The 19234-nt window shown below is 47.3% G+C and overlaps 1 protein-coding gene across 7 annotated transcripts in view; it reads left to right on the top strand.

Annotated features, from left to right (window-relative positions):
- LOC123759992 (popeye domain-containing protein 3) overlaps nucleotides 1-19234 on the top strand; it is a 143931-nt gene that overhangs the window by 16458 nt on the left and 108239 nt on the right. For all 7 annotated transcript variants that reach the window (XM_045745296.2, XM_045745300.2, XM_045745299.2 and 4 more), the window contains exon 2: nucleotides 5420-7115. In XM_045745296.2, coding sequence (XP_045601252.1) covers nucleotides 6585-7115 — 531 coding nt within the window. In that variant the 5' untranslated portion in view covers nucleotides 5420-6584. The remainder of the gene's footprint in view (nucleotides 1-5419; nucleotides 7116-19234) is intronic.

Below are 19234 nucleotides of genomic sequence, written 5' to 3'. Positions count from 1 at the left end.
AAGGACACACACACACACGCACACACACACGCACACGCGCACACACAACAAGTTACTAAGGTATCGCATAACGAGAGGATGACGTGTGAGAACAGGTTCCTGACATGTCCGTCTCGCTACTAACTTCATACTCAACAACCTCACAAAATGGCTTCTCCGCTCCCCCACGCCCAACATAACACTGAAATTGAACTGAAATTGAAATAAGTTTATTGATGTAAAATACACACAAAGGGATGAGGTAGCTCAAGCTATTCTCACCCCGTTCAGTAAACATAACACTGAACCTGTCTCCTGAAGCCGACATCAAAAAGGATATCACCAGCGGCACTTGCGAGGCTGGCTAACATATGAACAACTTTTAGAAACTTGTGTGAAGAATCATTCAGAACCCTATATACCACATATGTCAGACCAATCCTGGAGTATGCGGCTCTAGCGTGAAGTTCATTCATACACAAGCACAAGGCGAAGTTGGAGAGGGTTCAAAAGTATGCCACCAGAGTAGTCCCGGAACAATGAAGTATGGGTTACGACGAAAGGCTACGTGAATTGAACCGCACGTCGCTGGAAGACAGAGGAGTTGAAGAAGACATGATTGGTCCCGCCTCTCAACTGTCAATCAACTGATGTACAGATTCCTGAGCCTACTGGGCTCAGGAATGTGTGTGTGTGTGTGTGTGTGTGTGTGTGTGTGTGTGTGTGTGTGTGTGTGTGTGTGTGTGTGTGTGTGTGTGTGTGTGTTTTACCCTCCCTCGCTACACTCTCTCCCTCCCTCCAGTTGTGTGGATGACGTGTGTCCAAGTAAGAGGCGGGCGCTCCAACCATGCACAGGCAATAACAAACACTTCCCCAGCAGGGCTCAGGTGAGCTAGCGTGTAAACACTCCACACAAAACAAACAATTATTTGTGCTCCATCATGGGTTTTTACGCTCCCGCCCGCTGTCCCTCCGTCCCTGTGTCCGCCCGTCCTATCTCCATCTGTTCCATAGACGTGTTCCTTATTCTTGTCCCACACCTGTTCCAGCTCCACCCGTTCCTTACTACAGTAGATGGTGTGGAGCTGTATTTCAGTGACATCTTACTACAATAGATGGTCTAGGGCTGTATTTAAGTGACATCTTACTACAGTAGATGGTGTGAAGCTGTATTTCAGTGACATCTTACTACAATAGATGGTCTGGGGCTGTATTTCAGTGACATCTTACTACAATAGATGGTGTGGAGCTGTATTTCAACGACATCTTACTACAATAGATGGTCTAGGACTGTATTTCGGTGACATCTTACCACAATAGATGGTGTGGGGCTGTATTTCAGTAGCTCCTTACTACAATAGATGGTCTAGGGCTGTATTTCAGTGACATCTTACCACAGTAGATGGTGTGGGGCTGGATACCTGGTTGATACCTGGTTGATGGGGGTTCTGGGAGTTCTTCTCCCCAAGCCCGGCCCGAGGCCAGGCTTGACTTGTGAGAGTTTGGTCCATCAGGCTGTTGCTTATTTCAGTGACACGCACGCAAGAACTGTTTAGTGTTAGAGATGGCAATAACTGGAACAGATTAGATGCAAAAGTCGTTGAAGCTAATTCGATTCAGAATTTTAAGTGTAAATATGATTAAAGCGTGAGAAATGAATCATTGCATTAAGCTAAGAACGTTTGCAAGGCGGAGCTTAGCCCGACCCTGGAAGCACATTTAGATGAGTACACACAAAGGGACACACACACACACCACCATAGACGATCAATGGTGCGGTGGTCACGGTACTGTGTTACGTTTAGGGGTGATCCTGGACGTCATGGGTTCGAATGATAGGTTCTTGACCGGGTCAAATAGAGTTCTTAGTGATTAATGGCTTGCGCGATCAAGCAGGGATTGTGACATACATACAGCGAAAATATTTTGAAATAAGGTAAATTAGAACGGATAAGTTGGACAAAGATGAAATTGTTGTCCGTCCGAGATGTTATCAGTGGAGGCTGAGTGGGGGTTGCTGCTGCTGCTGCTGCTGCTGCTGTTGTTATCAGCTGTCTGAAACTTGATAGGCAGACGGACTGATTGGATGCCTCCTGGTGATTACCAGGTCCAGGTGTGGTCGTGACAACCTGGTCCGACCGACCAGTGATATATACACATGTGAGTAGTGACAATAAACACTGTTGATCAGACCACACACTAAAAGGTGAAGGGACGACGACGTTTCGGTCCGTCCTGGACCATTTTCAATCGACTTTAGAATGGTCCAGGACGGACCGAAACGTCGTCGTCCCTTCACCTTCTAGTGTGTGGTCTAGTCAACATACTTTAGCCACGTTATTGTGACTCATCGCCTGAATAAACACTATGTTCTATGGAGAGGAAATATGAGGGTGGAAGTATGTACTGGGTGAACAGCCAGCCTTATCTTACAGGTGCCTCATATTGTATCCGCAACTTTTACCTGCTGTTCTGCTGACTTCCGGCCTCTGCTATCTGCTGTGTGCTTTGTCTGCTTTGATCCCTTCTGTCTGTCTCTATTCCCCCCCCCCCCCCCCACCATCACACACACGGAGCACCAAGACTTGCTCCGCCGCCGCCCTTCCTTAAACATTTCAGCCCAACCATTTGGACTGGACGGTAGAGCGAAGGTCTCACTTCCTGCAGGTCGGCGTTCAATCCCCGACCGTCCAAATGCATGGGCACCATATCTTTCCCCTGCTCCATCCCAAATCCTTATCCAGACCCCTTCCAAGGGGTCGTAATGGCCAGGCATTTTATCCTGATAATTCATTCACTTGAAGACGGTCGTTTAACCTCGAGTACAGCACATATACACCTACATACCAGCCAGAGTGTCACTGTGCCTCTCGTCTTGACATCACTGATGTCCCTTTGACGACTGGAGGCACCTTTTAAAGGCTCTCTGCACATGCCGTTTAATACCAGCCAGTAGAGACGGGCTCTGCCGTAATCCCTCAGTCTACAGTCCGGATCGCCTCAAGGGCCCCGACCTGTGTGTCCTGATTTGAGGGATCACCTTCGGGACGTCCCTTTACCGCAGAGCTCTCTATCTTTCCTGGAAGCCAGTCTGGTTGATATTCAGACGCTGGGGCACAATAACGTGACTCGGATATGATGACCAAACCACTCACCAGGGTTGTATTTATAGCGCAAGGTGCTGGTGTGTGCGGCTCGACAGCTCTCAACTTGGTTTCAAAAGTTCCTTGTAAATGGGAGAGTGTATTAGAGCGTAATAAGTTGCTTGTAAATGGGTATGTACATTAGAACGAAATAAATTGCTTCTAAATGAATCTTCATTCAATGGTGATGTTCCTGAAATGGTGATAGTTTTGGTCCAAAGTACAGTGTATAGTGATGACCACCGGTAAAGCATTTTTTTTGTACTATTAACTTTAAGAGTCCGGAAAAAATAATGCTGAAAACCAAAATATTCTTAGGCCTAGTATAGCACATACATATTAGGCCTGGGATTGCGTGTATTAGGTCTAGGATTGCTAGGAGAGGTCAGGTCAGGTCATGTTGAAAAGTTTCAGGTTTGTCCAAATTCACTAATACAAAAACCAAACTTTCTGGCGGACGACGACCGAAACGTCGTCGTCCCTTCACCTTCTAGTGTGTGGTCTAGTCAACATACTTTAGCCACGTTATTGTGACTCATCGCCTGAATAAACACTATGTTCTATGGAGAGGAAATATGAGGGTGGAAGTATGTACTGGGTGAACAGCCAGCCTTATCTTACAGGTGCCTCATATTGTATCCGCAACTTTTACCTGCTGTTCTGCTGACTTCCGGCCTCTGCTATCTGCTGTGTGCTTTGTCTGCTTTGATCCCTTCTGTCTGTCTCTATTCCCCCCCCCCCCACCATCACACACACGGAGCACCAAGACTTGCTCCGCCGCCGCCCTTCCTTAAACATTTCAGCCCAACCATTTGGACTGGACGGTAGAGCGAAGGTCTCACTTCCTGCAGGTCGGCGTTCAATCCCCGACCGTCCAAATGCATGGGCACCATATCTTTCCCCTGCTCCATCCCAAATCCTTATCCAGACCCCTTCCAAGGGGTCGTAATGGCCAGGCATTTTATCCTGATAATTCATTCACTTGAAGACGGTCGTTTAACCTCGAGTACAGCACATATACACCTACATACCAGCCAGAGTGTCACTGTGCCTCTCGTCTTGACATCACTGATGTCCTTTTGACGACTGGAGGCACCTTTTAAAGGCTCTCTGCACATGCCGTTTAATACCAGCCAGTAGAGACGGGCTCTGCCGTAATCCCTCAGTCTACAGTCCGGATCGCCTCAAGGGCCCCGACCTGTGTGTCCTGATTTGAGGGATCACCTTCGGGACGTCCCTTTACCGCAGAGCTCTCTATCTTTCCTGGAAGCCAGTCTGGTTGATATTCAGACGCTGGGGCACAATAACGTGACTCGGATATGATGACCAAACCACTCACCAGGGTTGTATTTATAGCGCAAGGTGCTGGTGTGTGCGGCTCGACAGCTCTCAACTTGGTTTCAAAAGTTCCTTGTAAATGGGAGAGTGTATTAGAGCGTAATAAGTTGCTTGTAAATGGGTATGTACATTAGAACGAAATAAATTGCTTCTAAATGAATCTTCATTCAATGGTGATGTTCCTGAAATGGTGATAGTTTTGGTCCAAAGTACAGTGTATAGTGATGACCACCGGTAAAGCATTTTTTTTGTACTATTAACTTTAAGAGTCCGGAAAAAATAATGCTGAAAACCAAAATATTCTTAGGCCTAGTATAGCACATACATATTAGGCCTGGGATTGCGTGTATTAGGTCTAGGATTGCTAGGAGAGGTCAGGTCAGGTCATGTTGAAAAGTTTCAGGTTTGTCCAAATTCACTAATACAAAAACCAAACTTTCTGGCGGTCCATTACTGCATATATTGGTACTTTTGACCCACATAGTTACTATAAGTACTTTCATTTTAGGATGATGGGCTGGTAAATGGGTATATATCCATTAGAAGAGTGTAATAAGTTGCTTATAAATGCGTATGTACATTACAAGAACGTAATGGGCACAAACGTTTCCTCCTTGTGTCGTATTAACAGATTTAGGAATATTATTATATATCACACACAAATACAAACTAGAGTTTCCAGTCTGTAATAAATTGTTAGCAGTGATCCCGAGTATGGTCCTTCCTCGTTTACTGTGGCTCGTCCTATATGGGAGTACCTCCCACTCCCACATGGGAGTATCTCCCATGTGGGCCACACTCTTCTTGGTGACGCTTCTAGGGTGGGTGGGTGGGTCGGGAGGAAGCTGGGTGGATATCGTGGTGAGCCAAGTATTTAAGCCTGTAAGTGTGTGGTCAAAAACTCCGAGGGATCTTAATAAATGCAATAATAACTAGCAATGTTATTTTTTTCCTTGCAGGTGTGGGCGTAAAGAGGGCTGGGTCAGGTGCATGTGGGCGTGGCTACTACCTTACACTGCCCACCGGCCCACCTACCCACCCACCCACCCACCACTGCCCACCCGCCAGGCCGACACACAGGAACCACCAGTCACCCACATTGTAGCCTTGGCCTCTCATCGTCCCCTGTGAAGAAAACGGCAGTAATTATTTTTCACATTACGGTAATTAAGCGGGTGGAGGACGGTACTGTGTCGTGAGGTCCCTGAGCCACACCTGCCGTGAGGTCCCGAAGCCACACCTGCCGTGAGGGGCCCCGAAGCCACACCTGCCGTGTGTGTGTGTGTGTGTGTGTGGAAGACGATACTGTGGCGTGAGGTCCCTGAGCCACACCCGCTCTCAGTTTATGTCGGCTGGGCCAAGCAGGAGCCTAGGACCACCTCTCGACTGGTGTTCCTCTTATACCAGCTGGAACCTGCACTGATTCTTGAAATGAAACTGGCTTTTGTCGGGTTGTGATGAGCAGCGGGAGGTGACGTAGCGGCTGATGCCTCGTACGAGGTTGAAATATACGCCAGGGTAACCCGTACCTAGTCATGAGTCGCGTGTCACTAACGCCCAAGTTTTGTGTCAAGTAGTTTCTTAATAATCTTAGGCCTATGCGTCTAGTTGGCCACTTGGAAATTCATTGTGTTGTTAATGAGCTAATAATTTATTCCTAGAAATGTAGGTGTTGAGAAAGAATAATTTCACCAGAATGTGGATGACTCTACGAGGATTACTTGGCCACTGTGAGAGAAGATCAGGAAACTTGACGGAGGATTCCTGAGGGAGCGACGACAACTTGGGATGTTGTCCTGCCAACGGTGGAATTGAACAGTTTGCAATTGTAAGTGTCATAATATACGCGTGGAGTGTTTCAGTGCCAATATGGATAGCCAGGGAGGTGGTGTTGGTTCAGAAGTGTACATAGACTGTGTGTGAGTGAGTGAGTGTGTGTGTGTCGCGCTGGACGATGGTGGCTGCCAGCGTCAGTTGGCCCCTCGTGCACACCCGGGTGTAGCTCCTGGAGCCCGGCGTCCACTGCAACTCTTAGTGCGTGTTGTTGTTGTGTGGCGAGCCTCGCAGGCATACTCGCTCCTACCCCCCTGGGTCCACTCCACCACCAACACCATCTCCGCCACCATGGGCTTCAACAGCACCGTGCTGGAGCCCATCGTCACCACCATTGCTTCCATCTTGCTCTTATCCAACAACCTCACCGACGAAGATGGGTTCAATCTCTCTTCCTCGGCATCTTCCACGATATCCTCGACGACGGGCGGCACGACGCCCACGCCGGCGCCCACGACCTTCACCACAGAGCCCAGCTTCCCTAACAGCCACGGTATCCAAGGCATCATAAAGATGGGCGGCATTACCTATACCGACTTCCCCGTCTGCACCAGCTGGCTTCCGATCAACCATATCTACTTCCAGCTCGCCAACATATTCCTCTTCCTGTCGTACCTGGCGCCTAATGGCATCTACGGGATTCTGTACCTACGCATCACCCTCACTATCGGCTGCATGTTCTTCAGCCTCTGGGGGTGGGTGGTGCTCTGCGCCTTCGACACCTTCCTCTGGAACGCCATCTTCGTCCTCATCAACCTGATCCACGTCATAGTCATCTGCTACTACTTGAGACCCGTCAGGTTCACCCCGGAGCTAGAACAGGTAAGGTACACTCCAAATGTTTCTTGTTTGTCGATGCTGTGTTTGTCTTGGCCGCATCTGGTGTTGACATTTTAATTTGTTTGGTGTTCTATGTTTACTAAAGCATTTATGCATTTAATTAGTCTGGAAGCGACAGATTTATTAGAGGACGCGAAGAAGGAAAGGGAGGGAGGGAGGGACATAAAGAGGGTACTTTATCTACTCTGTGTCCAAGTGGTTGGACACAAATGCAGATGGAATCACTAATAAAGAGTAGCAGAAAAACAACCCACACATCATTGCATTGGCGGAAGCGAGACTGAGGAGTGTAACAGAGGGAGTGATCTTTCCCCAAGACGGTATTAAGATATGGAAGGAGAGGGTGAACGGTGGGGAAGGTGGTGTAGCTTACTGCTGGATCTCTCGGGAAATAAAGGAGGGAGGGAAGGAGTATTTTGTAAAGTGTGTGTGTGTGTGTGTGTGTGTGTGTGTGTGTGTGTGTGTGTGTGTGTGTGTTATGTGTCAGTATTAGGCTGGTGGGTAAGGCCGCCGTGCCCCCCGCCTCAACGGTGCGTCCTTATGGCTCTTCTTGTGCCTCATTCGCTCTTTCTCGTTTCCTAGTTATTTAATATTTATTTGTTAACGGGTCCATTTGTCCCAGAGGAGATACCCGGCGTTGCTAGGGTGACGAATGTCACATTTTCACGAACCCTACAGTAAAACATTTTCACGAAATCACACTCACACACTCACACACTCACACACACTCACACACACACACACACACACACACACACACACACACACACACACACACACACACACACACACACACACACTCACACACACACACACACACACACACACACACACACACTCACACACACTCACACTCACGAACCTTACAGTAAAGGTGACAACACGTGAAGGCGTTCAAGCCAGCCGGCTGAACGTTAACACGTGGATCCTAAGGGGCTACTGTAATTATAGTCACGATATAATGTGTATTCAGTGAATAAATGTGTGTCTTGTACATGTGAGAACAGGTCGCTGGACTTGGCGGGGGTGGGGGGGGGGGGAAGACTGGTGGAGGTGGAGAGTTGATAGTGGGGGGGGAGGGGCAGGGCAGGGGAAGGTGCTGTGGCACATATCAAACCGGTTATGCAATCCCGTTCCTTAGCCTGCAGGCATAAAGCGAAATGCACTCTTTTGCGTTTTTTTTGTGAGATATCTGTCAAGGTAAAAGAGTGAGACGGACGGGTCTTGGGGGGGCAGGGGGCAGGGTGATTTTGTTAGGGAAGGGATCAGTGCTGTGTTTGTTTGACGAGAGGGCAGCCAACATCACGCTCATTTGGGTACTCGGTTTCCACCTGTGTCCCCTTGTTAGCGTACCACACCGTGCTAAATAGTTTATCTACTCTGTCAATTCCTCTGAAAAATTGTATAGGTAGGGATCATGTCTCCCCCTAACACTTCTGGCTTCCAGTGTCGTGAGGTCTAGTTCCAGTAATCTTTCCTCGTAGCTCATACCCCTCAGCTCGGTGACTAGCCTGGTTGTATATCTCTGAATCTTTTCTAACTTCGTTTTGTGTTTGACTAGATATGGACTCCACGCTGGAGCCGCATACTCCAGTATTGGTCTGATATATGAGGTATACGAGGTTCTGAATGATTCTTTACACAAGTTTGTAAGAGTATGTCAGAGTGGTTACAGGGGAGAGTCCATGTATACCAGAGTGGTTACAGGTGAGAGTCCATGTATACCAGAGTGGTTACAGGGGAGAGTCCATGTATACCAGAGTGGTTACAGGTGAGAGTCCATGTATACCAGAGTGGTTACAGGGGAGAGTCCATGTATACCAGAGTGATTACAGGGGAGAGTCCATGTATACCAGAGTGGTTACAGGGGTGAGTCCATGTATACCAGAGTGGGTACAGATTAAGATTTATAACATGGGGTCAAATGTTTGAGAGGGAAAGTGGGATGGCGTTCAGGTCGTCTGGTGGCTACCATAGCTACGTTTGAGGTGAGTGGTATAGAGGGCGAGGGTTGAGGGGGGGGTGGGGAGCAGGGCACTTGTAGACAGTGGAGGAATTGTCTTGTGGTAACTCCCTTATCAGCAAGGACGGAGGGTACAGGTTGACTGGTAATTACGTTTGCGATAAATATAAATTATCAGCAGAATTACACCTGGCATTTTTTATTTATGAAATTATTCACATTTTAACTACTGAAAGGTAACAAATTAAGGGAAATTACAGTAACGGTTTATCAAACTGTGATGAAAATATGATTGTAAGTTAAGAGGCGGGCCTAGGAGCTGGGTCTCGATCTCCACAAATAAATAGGTATGATAGGCATATTCACAGCCCTTCAAACACGTACACAGAGAGAGAGAGAGAGAGAGAGAGAGAGAGAGAGAGAGAGAGAGAGAGAGAGAGAGAGAGAGAGAGAGAGAGAGAGAGAGGGAGGGTGAAACACACACACACACACACACACACACACACACAGCCTCGTGGGGCCTCGTAGCCTGGTGGATAGCGCGCAGGACTCGTAATTCTGTGGCGCGGGTTCGATTCCCGCACGAGGCAGAAACAAATGGGCAAAGTTTCTTTCACCCTAAGTGCCCCCTGTTACCTAGCAGTAAATAGGTACCTGGGAGTTAGTCAGCTGTCACGGGCTGCTTCCTGGGGTGTGTGTGTGTGTGTGTGGTGTGGAAAAAAAATAGTAAACAGTTGATTGACAGTTGAGAGGCGGGCCGAAAGAGCAAAGCTCAACCCCCGCAAAAACACAACTAGTAAACACAACTAGTAAACACACACACACACACACACACACACAGAGGCCAGGAGCAGTATTTACCGGAGCCTTGGAGGGATTTTAACCAGTTTTACCGCCGGTGCTGCCCCCTAATTGTGATGAATGTCAGGCTGTGTGCCCGTCCTGCTCTTTCTTGCGGTCACCTCTCTTATCTCCTTCCCGTTCATCTCCTTGCCTCTTCCTCCCTCTACCCCCTTCATCATCCTTCTCTTACCCCTTCCTTATCCCTCCCCCTTCCTTCCTTCTCAGAATATTCTGGTGGAAAAGATGGGGGTGTGTGGGGTTGTAGGGCAAGACGAGGAAGAGTACTTTAGCCATTAGTACGTCCTCCTCGATATGGACGAGGAGGCAGGGAAGTCGAGCCAGCCAGACATACCTGGAGAGGGCCAGCAACTGCACAAACACCACACACGATCCACCGAGCCCGGCAACAGACAGGTCCACACAGCAAAATATAATTGAGCTGCCCAGCTTGACGAGGCAGCCATCCGTAGCAACAGGCAGGAGCGGCTAGATCAGCATATATATACACACTCTTTCCGCTGTTACAACTGGGTAAGGAGTAGCCAAACTACTATTCCTTGGCCAGAACCAAATTAGCCCAATAGCGATGAGTAACATTGAAGTTATGTGCACGAGAGGAATTATCACGGGAAGGCGCCAAAACTTCGCCTGATAATTCGCCTTCGACTATATAGCACTTTGAATAAGGATTTGGGATGGGACGGAGGGGAAAGGAATGGTGCCCAACCACTTGGACGGGTCGGGGATTGAACGCCGATCTGCATGAAGCGAGACCGTCGTTCTACCGTCCAGCCCAAGTAGCACACAAATGAAAATGTAATCACAAATAAAGAGTAGCAGAAAAATAGCCACACATCATTGCATTGGCGGAAGCGAAACTGAGGAGTGTAACAGAGGGAGTGATCTTCCCCAAGACGGTATCAAGATAAGGAAGGAGAGGGTGAACGGTGGGGAAGGTGGTGTAGCTTACTGTTGGTTCTCTCAGGAAATGAGTCACAATAACGTGGCTAAAGTATGTTGACCAGACCACACACTAGAAGGTGAAGGGACGACGACGTTTCGGTCCGTCCTGGACCATTCTCAAGTCGATTGTGACTTGAGAATTAATATGTGAATTAATTAATTTGTGACCTAGAATTAATACTCATGTTTATATAAATGTGTTGCTAATTATAGCAAAGTAATTATTATTAACTGTTTATTTTTAATATCTTTGTCAATTCTATTTTGCTACAAGGTCAAGTTGTTGCCATTCTCACGCCTTGTGTTCTCAACTGTGTTGAAGAACAAGGAATATCTTGGCTGAGTGCCCGGGCCTGCCATCTGAGGCGGGGGGGGGGGGGTGCCAGCTGCCTCGGGGTGGCACTTGACCGGTCTGAGTGGTGGTGGTACTCACCTAACAGTACTTGTCTAACAGTGTCTACTACGAAGTGAGGTCGAGTTCATCATGGCCCGCCTAATAGTCTTGTTGTGTTACAGTTAAACTATTCTGACGTTCAAATTCTTAGTTCAATCTGGCTTTAAAGTTGTGGATGGAGGTGGCTTCCACATAATTTTCTTTCACTGAATTCTACTTGTTGTCAACCTGTATGGGGGGTACGAGTATTTGAACAAATCCAGAAGGGCCGTGACGAGGATTCGAACCTGCGTCCGGTAGCATCCCAGACACTGCCTTAATCGACCGAGCTACGACAGTCGATTTTGTTCATTTGATGCATCACGTTATTGTGATCTGTGTGTGTGGTACGAGTATTTCTTTACATTCCTTTGGTTCGTTTGCGTTTCCAGCTTCCACCTGTGTTCTATTGTCCTACTTTCTCTCTCTCTCTCAATTTGAAGAGGCTGCCCTTGTCCACTGTGTCATTCCCGTCAGTATTTCGTACGTCGTGATCATGCACTCTGTTTCTTCTATCCTCTAGGGCTGTGAAATTTAGTTCCTTTACCTTCAAAGCTTAATCCTAGTATCTCTGGCACCAGTCTTGTTGCAAGTCTTTGTACTATTTAAATTTTGGTGGTTGGTGGTGGTGGTGATGCTGGTTGTTGTTAGTTTCAGCTACACGGAACAAAAATTCCAAGCAGCACCGGTTATGGTGAGCCCGTTGTACTTACCTGGCACAGGAGATGTGGGTGGTGATGCTGGTGGTGATTGGTTGATGAAGATTAAGCCACCCAAGAGGTGGCACGGGCATGAACAGCTCGAAAATGCTGGTGATAGTAGTGATGCCTCTACCCACCTGTGGTTCTGAGGGTGGGGGGGAGGAGAGATTGGGGAAGGGGCTGAAGAAAGTGTCAGGTGGTGTAGCGGTCCCGGGGACGGCGGAGGACATTATGAGGCGAGGAAGGTGAGGGTGTTGTGCTGTAGGTCATATCTGGTACACCTCTTGCTGCGTCCTCCCTCCTTCCTCGTCACGGTCTCCGGCGTCCGCTGTCCCGCCCACTCCTGCTTCACAGACTGGCAAGTAGGTAAGCAGTCAGTGCCGTAAGCAGACAGGCGGGAAGTGTTCCAAGCAGACAGGCAGGCAGGCAGGCAAGCAGGCAAGCAGTGTTCCAAGCAGACAGGCAGGCACAGCAGGTCAAATATCCTAGCGAGAGAAAAGCAGCGTGACAGGCTGAGAGTCAGACGAGCAAACCGGTTGTGAGGAAAGCAGCTCGGTGTGGCCATCATCTTGTTTCCCGGTCCTGCCACCACCCGTGTCGGGCCGCCACCCGTGTCGGGCCGCCACCCGTGTCGGGCCGCCATCCGTGTCCTGCCGCCACCCGTGTCCTGCCGCCACCCGTGTCCTGCCGCCACCCGTGTCCTGCCGCCACCCGTGTCCTGCCGCCACCCGTGTCCTGCCGCCACCCGTGTCCTGCCGCCACCCGTGTCCTGCCGCCACCCGTGTCCTGCCGCCACCCGTGTCCTGCCGCCACCCGTGTCCTGCCGCCACCCGTGTCCTGCCACCACCCGTGTCCTGCCGCAGGTTATAGTCTAGGTTGAGTGAGCAAGAAAGGTGGCGATGAAGGTCAAAGGTCATATTATAAACAAGGGCTAAACGTCTTGTCATTAACAATAAATAGGCTGCCTCTTAACATGCACATGTCTGTGTGTATATGTGTACTCGTATATGTGTGCCTGCAGGATCGAGCTCAAGCTCTTGGCCCCCCCGCTTGTCTAACCGCTAATTGTCTTATGCAATGACTGACCATATTATACCTGCTTTTTAAAGTTGTGAATACAGTTTGCCTCTCCAACCTGCTCTTTTTAGGTCATTCTATTTACTCACTACCTTGGGGTGAGGATGTAACTTTCTTACATCTCTATGACACGTTCGAGTCTCAAGCTTCCATCCGTGTTCCCTTGTTCTGTTGGAATTGTAAACATTTCCTCTGCTTCCACCCTGTCAATCCGTGTGTGTGTGTGTGTGTGTGTGTGTGTGTGTGTGTGTGTGTGTTTGTGTGTGTACTCACCTAGTTGTCCTCACCTAGCTGTGCTTGCGAGGGTTGAGCTCTGGCTCTTTGGTCCCGCCTCTCAACCGTCAAGCTTGAGTGTGTGTGTGTGTGTGTGTGTGTGTGTGTGTGTGTGTGTGTGTGTGTGTGTGTGTGTGTGTGTGTGTGTGTTTGTGTGTGTACTCACCTAGTTGTCCTCACCTAGCTGTGCTTGCGAGGGTTGAGCTCTGGCTCTTTGGTCCCGCCTCTCAACCGTCAAGCTTGAGTGTGTGTGTGTGTGTGTGTGTGTGTGTGTGTGTGTGTGACACTGGTGATGGCAGCCCGGCCTGTGTTAGCCTGGAAGGTCGAGAGACGAGTGAACTGAAGAGGAGAAAGGAAAGAGAGAGAGAGAGAGAGAGAGAGAGAGAGAGAGAGAGAGAGAGAGAGAGAGAGAGAGAGAGAGAGAGAGAGAGAAGGAGGAAGATTAGGAGGAAGGTGAAGAGAGACCTGACCTGGGTAAGTCGCTGAGATATGGAGATTGTGTAGGGAAGGTCTGGGGGAATATTAATTCTTATATTAATTAAGGCTGAGGGAAAGGGGTAGAGACGGTCACTCTGAAGGGGAAGAGAAGAGAAAACTGGTGTCAGGAGAGACGGAGATGGTAATGGTAGGGCGGAGAGGGAGGAGGAGGAATTCAAGATGGAGAGGTTTATTGAAAACAGTGAGGAGAACAGGTGATAATTGTGGCAAGGGCAGGAGGGTGGAGAAGATCAGGCACACGAGGAAGATCGGGAAGATTGATGAAGATTAAGCCACCCAAGAGGTGGCACGGGCATAAATAGCCCGTAAGTGGTGGCCCTTTTTGAGCCATTACCAGTATCAAGAGCTGATAGTGGAGATCTGTGGAGGTGCGACTGCACCCTGCGTGACGGGAGATGTCTCCCGTGTGTTATTATTCTTGTTGTTGTTACAGATTTAGCTACTCAGAACGAAGTGTCCATCATGTAGCACGGGCTATGGTGAGCCCGTAATAACATTACCTTGTTAAACCTCTAAGAGTTATACACCCCCCTGTATCCCGTTTTCTTCCCTACAGTCTTGTATTGATTTTTTAATTTAATTAAGGTCACTACAGGTGATGAGGGTGATTACTAGTGGAACGGACCACCCCGAAGAAACATGACGGGGGGGGGGGGGAGGGGGGTTTATGAGATCTTAGCAGGGAAAGGGTTAGGACGGGTCGGTGGAACGGATTTACTGAGGAAATGGTTATCTTGAGGTTATCTTGAGATGATTTCGGGGCTTTAGTGTCCCCGCGGCCCGGTCCTCGACCAGGCCTCCACTCCCAGGAAGCAGCCGTGACAGCTGACTAACACCCAGGTACCTATTTTACTGCTAGGGACGGTATGGTAGGGACGGGTATTTTGGAACGGACCAACTAAGCCATGGAAAGGACGGTGCTCTGTGGAACGGACAGACCAACATGGGCTTTGTTTAGTGGATGGTCGAAAGGAATGAACGGACGGTCCTTGCTTACGGAGGGATCAATATCATGGTGGCTGTTGAACGGACGGTCCTTGAACACGGGGGAACAGATCAATATCATGGTGGCTGTTGAACGGACGGTCCTTGAACACGGGGGAACAGATCAATATCATGGTGGCTGTTGAACGGACGGTCCTTGAACACGGGGGAACAGATCAATATCATACTGGCTGTTGAATATGACTAAAGGTATGAGGGGCTGAGCGAGGCCGTATAATTTGCTTGGGGAGATGAATAATGTTGCTGGGAGGGAGGGGGAGAGAGGGGGGGGAGGAGGGAGAGAGGGAAATTGAGGAAGAAGGGAGGGAGAAGTCTGAAAAAGAGGGAGGGAAGGCGTGGGAAACGTAATGGTGATACAGGTATCAACAGTGATACATGTGGGCAGAGGTAGAGGTATGTAGCAAGTAACACATAGTCAATCAACTGGTGTACAGATTCCTGAGCCTACTGGGCTCTATCATATCTACATTTGAAACTGTGTATGGAGTCAGCCTCCACCACATCACTGCCTAATGCATTCCACCTGTTAACTACTGTCACTGAAAAAAGTTCTTTCTAACGTCATTTGGGTACTTTTTTTTTTGCAGGGATATCATTATGACTCGTATGGTCGCCTTAGTAAGATTTTGCCATGTGTTTAACAACTTCTTCTGCTCTGTTGAATCTAAGTTGATATCTTAATGGGTTTGTAACTGTGCACTGTGTTAGATAATGTTCCAGTGGTCTGTCGGGCATTTTTCCACAGTGTTGACATTTCCTCTCATCTTCGAATTTGGGTACTGAAGTCTCCACCTGTGTCCCCTTGTTCGCTTACCTCACTGGTGGTGGTGAGGCCGAGCTTAGGGGCCCTACAACCCGTTCTCGCATTTGCTTATAGTCAATATTGGCTTATTTAATAAGTGCATATGTGACATACTAATTGATTGTGAATATTTTAGTTTACCTTGAAAAGCTTCATAGAAAACACCGACCTCACCTAACCTTCTTAGTATGTTAAGATAAGCATCTTATTGCTTATTATTTACAATTATTACTTAACCTATCAACGGTATAGGTTAAGTAATTTACAATTATTACTTAACCTATCAACGGTATAGGTTAAGTAATAATTGTAATTAAGAAGCAATAAGATGCTTATCTTAACATACTAAGAAGGTTAGGTGAGGTCGGTGTTTTCTATGAAGCTTTTCAAGGTAAACTAAAATATTCACAATCAATTAGTATGTCACATATGCACTTATTAAATAAGCCAATATTGACTATAAGCAAGTGCGAGAACGGGTTGGGGGCCTACGTCCTTCCTCTTCTTGGTCAACCTGTCCTGCACATGTCGCTGGTCAACCTGTCCTCGATTGATGAAGATTAAGCCACCCAAGAGGTGGCACGGGCATGAATAGCCCGTAAAACCCGTCCTCCTGTTGAGCTAGTACTTGTAGTAACGAGGAGGACCGTCGTACACATGTTGACGTAACAGACAATTAGAAAGTAAAAATCGGTACTATTGAATTTAGACAAATCGAAGACATTGTTGTACTGATGTAACAATGAAAACTTAACCGAACCATCCTAGGTCTAATAGACGCTATCTGAGGCCTAATATAGTACACATATGTGCTATTCTAGGCCTAATATAGTACATATATGTGCTATTCTAGCCCTAATATAGTACATATATGTGCTATTCTAGCCCTAATATAGTACATATATGTGCTATTCTAGCCCTAATATAGTACATATATGTGCTATTCTAGGCCTAATATAGTACATATATGTGCTATTCTAGGCCTAATATAGTACATATATGTGCTATTCTAGGCCTAATATAGTACATATATGTGCTATTCTAGGTCTAATATAGTACATATATGTGCTATTCTAGGCCTAATATAGTACATATATGTGCTATTGTAGGCCTAGGAATATTTAAGTTTGGGTTTTAGGTTTATTTTTTTTCGGACTCTATATAAAGTAAATAGTACCAAATTCGACCATGTAATTGTCCCTCACGTGTATGTATGCACGAGGGTGTACGTTGTTACAACACGTGCTCTCTAAACACCAGGAGGGGCTGCGTGGGGGCGTGTTCACCCATGCTACTTATTACCATAACTAATACATTCTTCCTGCAGTCTCTTGACTGTGTGTGTGTGTGTGTGTGTGTGTGTGTGTGTGTGTGTGTACTTAGCTAATTGCCTAATTGTGCTTGCGGGGGTTGAGCTCTGGCTCTTTGGTCCCGCCTCTCGACTGTCAATCAACTAATGTACAGGTTCCTGAGCCTACTGGACTCTGTCATATTTACATTTGAAGCTGTGTAGCTCCTGTGTGTGTGTGTGTGTGTGTGTGTGTGTGTGTGTGTGTGTGTGTGTGTGTGTGTTCCATCATTTTTGGTTTTGCTTTTTCCTCGTTTTGGTGTTCCACACAGTGATCACTGTTCTTTTTCTGCTTTGCGAATTCCTCTTGGTATCTAATATGTCGTTATCATGTTCCTCCTGTCCGGTCCATCCTCCAGTACAGTGACCTTCATTTACCTCAGCTTCTCTGCCTTGCTCATTCACTCCCTCAGCTCGGGAAGACGAGTTTTTTTTTTGCATATTTTTACAGTCTACTTTATCTACAATGAATGAATACTCATCATTTTTTTAATATTATCCTTCATAATTAATTAAATTGTTTTTATTCTATCCTAGTATGCTTTTCTGCGCAAATTATATGTAATTTAAGAATTTATTATGCTAGCACGATATTTTGGTCCGGCGGTGTTGCCAAGTCGACCCTCGCTATGTTTACTGATGCCTGACGTCCTCATAAATACATCCACATTGTTTATACAACAGTACGTGTCGTGTATAGTACTTGTTACGCCCATCCTAATAATGTTTAGTTTGTAATAGTATGTATTAAATGACTAATACATGCAAAAACTTGTTCTGCACATTATGTAGCGTTTAGGGTTCAGTTGACAAACATATGTAATGTATATTTTAAACATTTTGTTGACCAGACTACACACTAGAAGGTGAAGGGACGACGACGTTTCGGTCCGTCCTGAACCATTCCCAAGTCGATTGTGGCCTTCTCAAGTCGATCCTGGACCATTCTCAAGACAATCGACTTGAGAATGGTCCAGGACGGACCGAAACGTCGTCGTCCCTTCACCTTCTAGTGTGTGGTCTGGTCATCATACTTCAGCCACGTTATTGTGACTCATCGCCTGCTTTTAGACATTTTGAGACAATGTTTTCCAAATACTGGTGGGAAGGGGGGGGGGGGGGAAGAGGGGCTTGAACACATTTGGAACAGTTAGCTCACTTTCTCCTACAGTGACTGCGAGAAATCTGGGCAAATCAAATTGAATCAAAGACTATTCATAAATGGTTGTACATTTGTAGCTTGAACATTTTTTCATCAAAATACAGTACATTAATTGCATTACGCGTGACCATAACAGCATAACATTTGTCATTATCAGAGTCCGCAGATGTATTCCTAACAACTTATACATAACCATACTGGCTGGACTAAACGTTATACATAACCATACTGGCTGGACTAAACGGGTGTCAAGCAATCGTAACTTACATGTTAGGCCAAAAATGAGTAACATTTAGCTTACAGTTGGGAAGAGGATACAGTGTAAGGATACAGTGTAAGGATACAGTGTAAGGATACAGTGAAGTTTAACATTAGCGCGGTAAGACAAATTGGCACAATTTACATCACAAAATTAGGACTTACCTTGAAGTTACCTTGAGGTGCTTCCGGGGCTTAGCGTCCCCGCGGCCCGGTCGTCGACCAGGCCTCCTGGTTGCCGGACTGATCAACCAGGCTGTTGGACGCGGCTGCTCGCAGCCTGACGTATGAGTCACAGCCTGGTTGATCAGGTATCCTTTGGAGGTGCTTATCTAGTTCTCTCTTGAACACTGTGAGGGGTCGGCCAGTTATGCCCCTTATGTGTAGTAGGACGACGAGACAATTAGAAGTAGAATTAAAATAAACTAATGGTGCTATTATAGATATTTGCACGCCCAACAGGTTCTGGCCAGAACAAACACGCAGTCGCTCTAAAAGTGTATCGATATCCATTCAATGTTTCGGTTCGGAGTATGCTAATGGCTCGCGCGAGCACCACATTGCTCGCCCGAGTGTACACATTAGAGTGTGTAATGGCTCGCGCGAGCACCACATTGCTCGCCCGAGTGTACACATTAGAGCGTGTACAAGATCAAGTCTCCTGACAGGATTTCTTTACCCATGTCAAGTCTATTTCATATTACCTGCTAATCGAGAATAGAGCGGTGAATAATAGGGATAATTCCCACCACGAAGCCTACGGCTGGGCTGCGTG

The sequence above is a fragment of the Procambarus clarkii genome, chromosome 16, assembly GCF_040958095.1.
Source record: "Procambarus clarkii isolate CNS0578487 chromosome 16, FALCON_Pclarkii_2.0, whole genome shotgun sequence".
Classification (NCBI taxonomy): domain Eukaryota; kingdom Metazoa; phylum Arthropoda; class Malacostraca; order Decapoda; family Cambaridae; genus Procambarus; species Procambarus clarkii.
The sequence above is the reverse complement of the archived record's forward strand: the minus strand, read 5'-3'. Positions and strand labels throughout refer to the sequence as shown.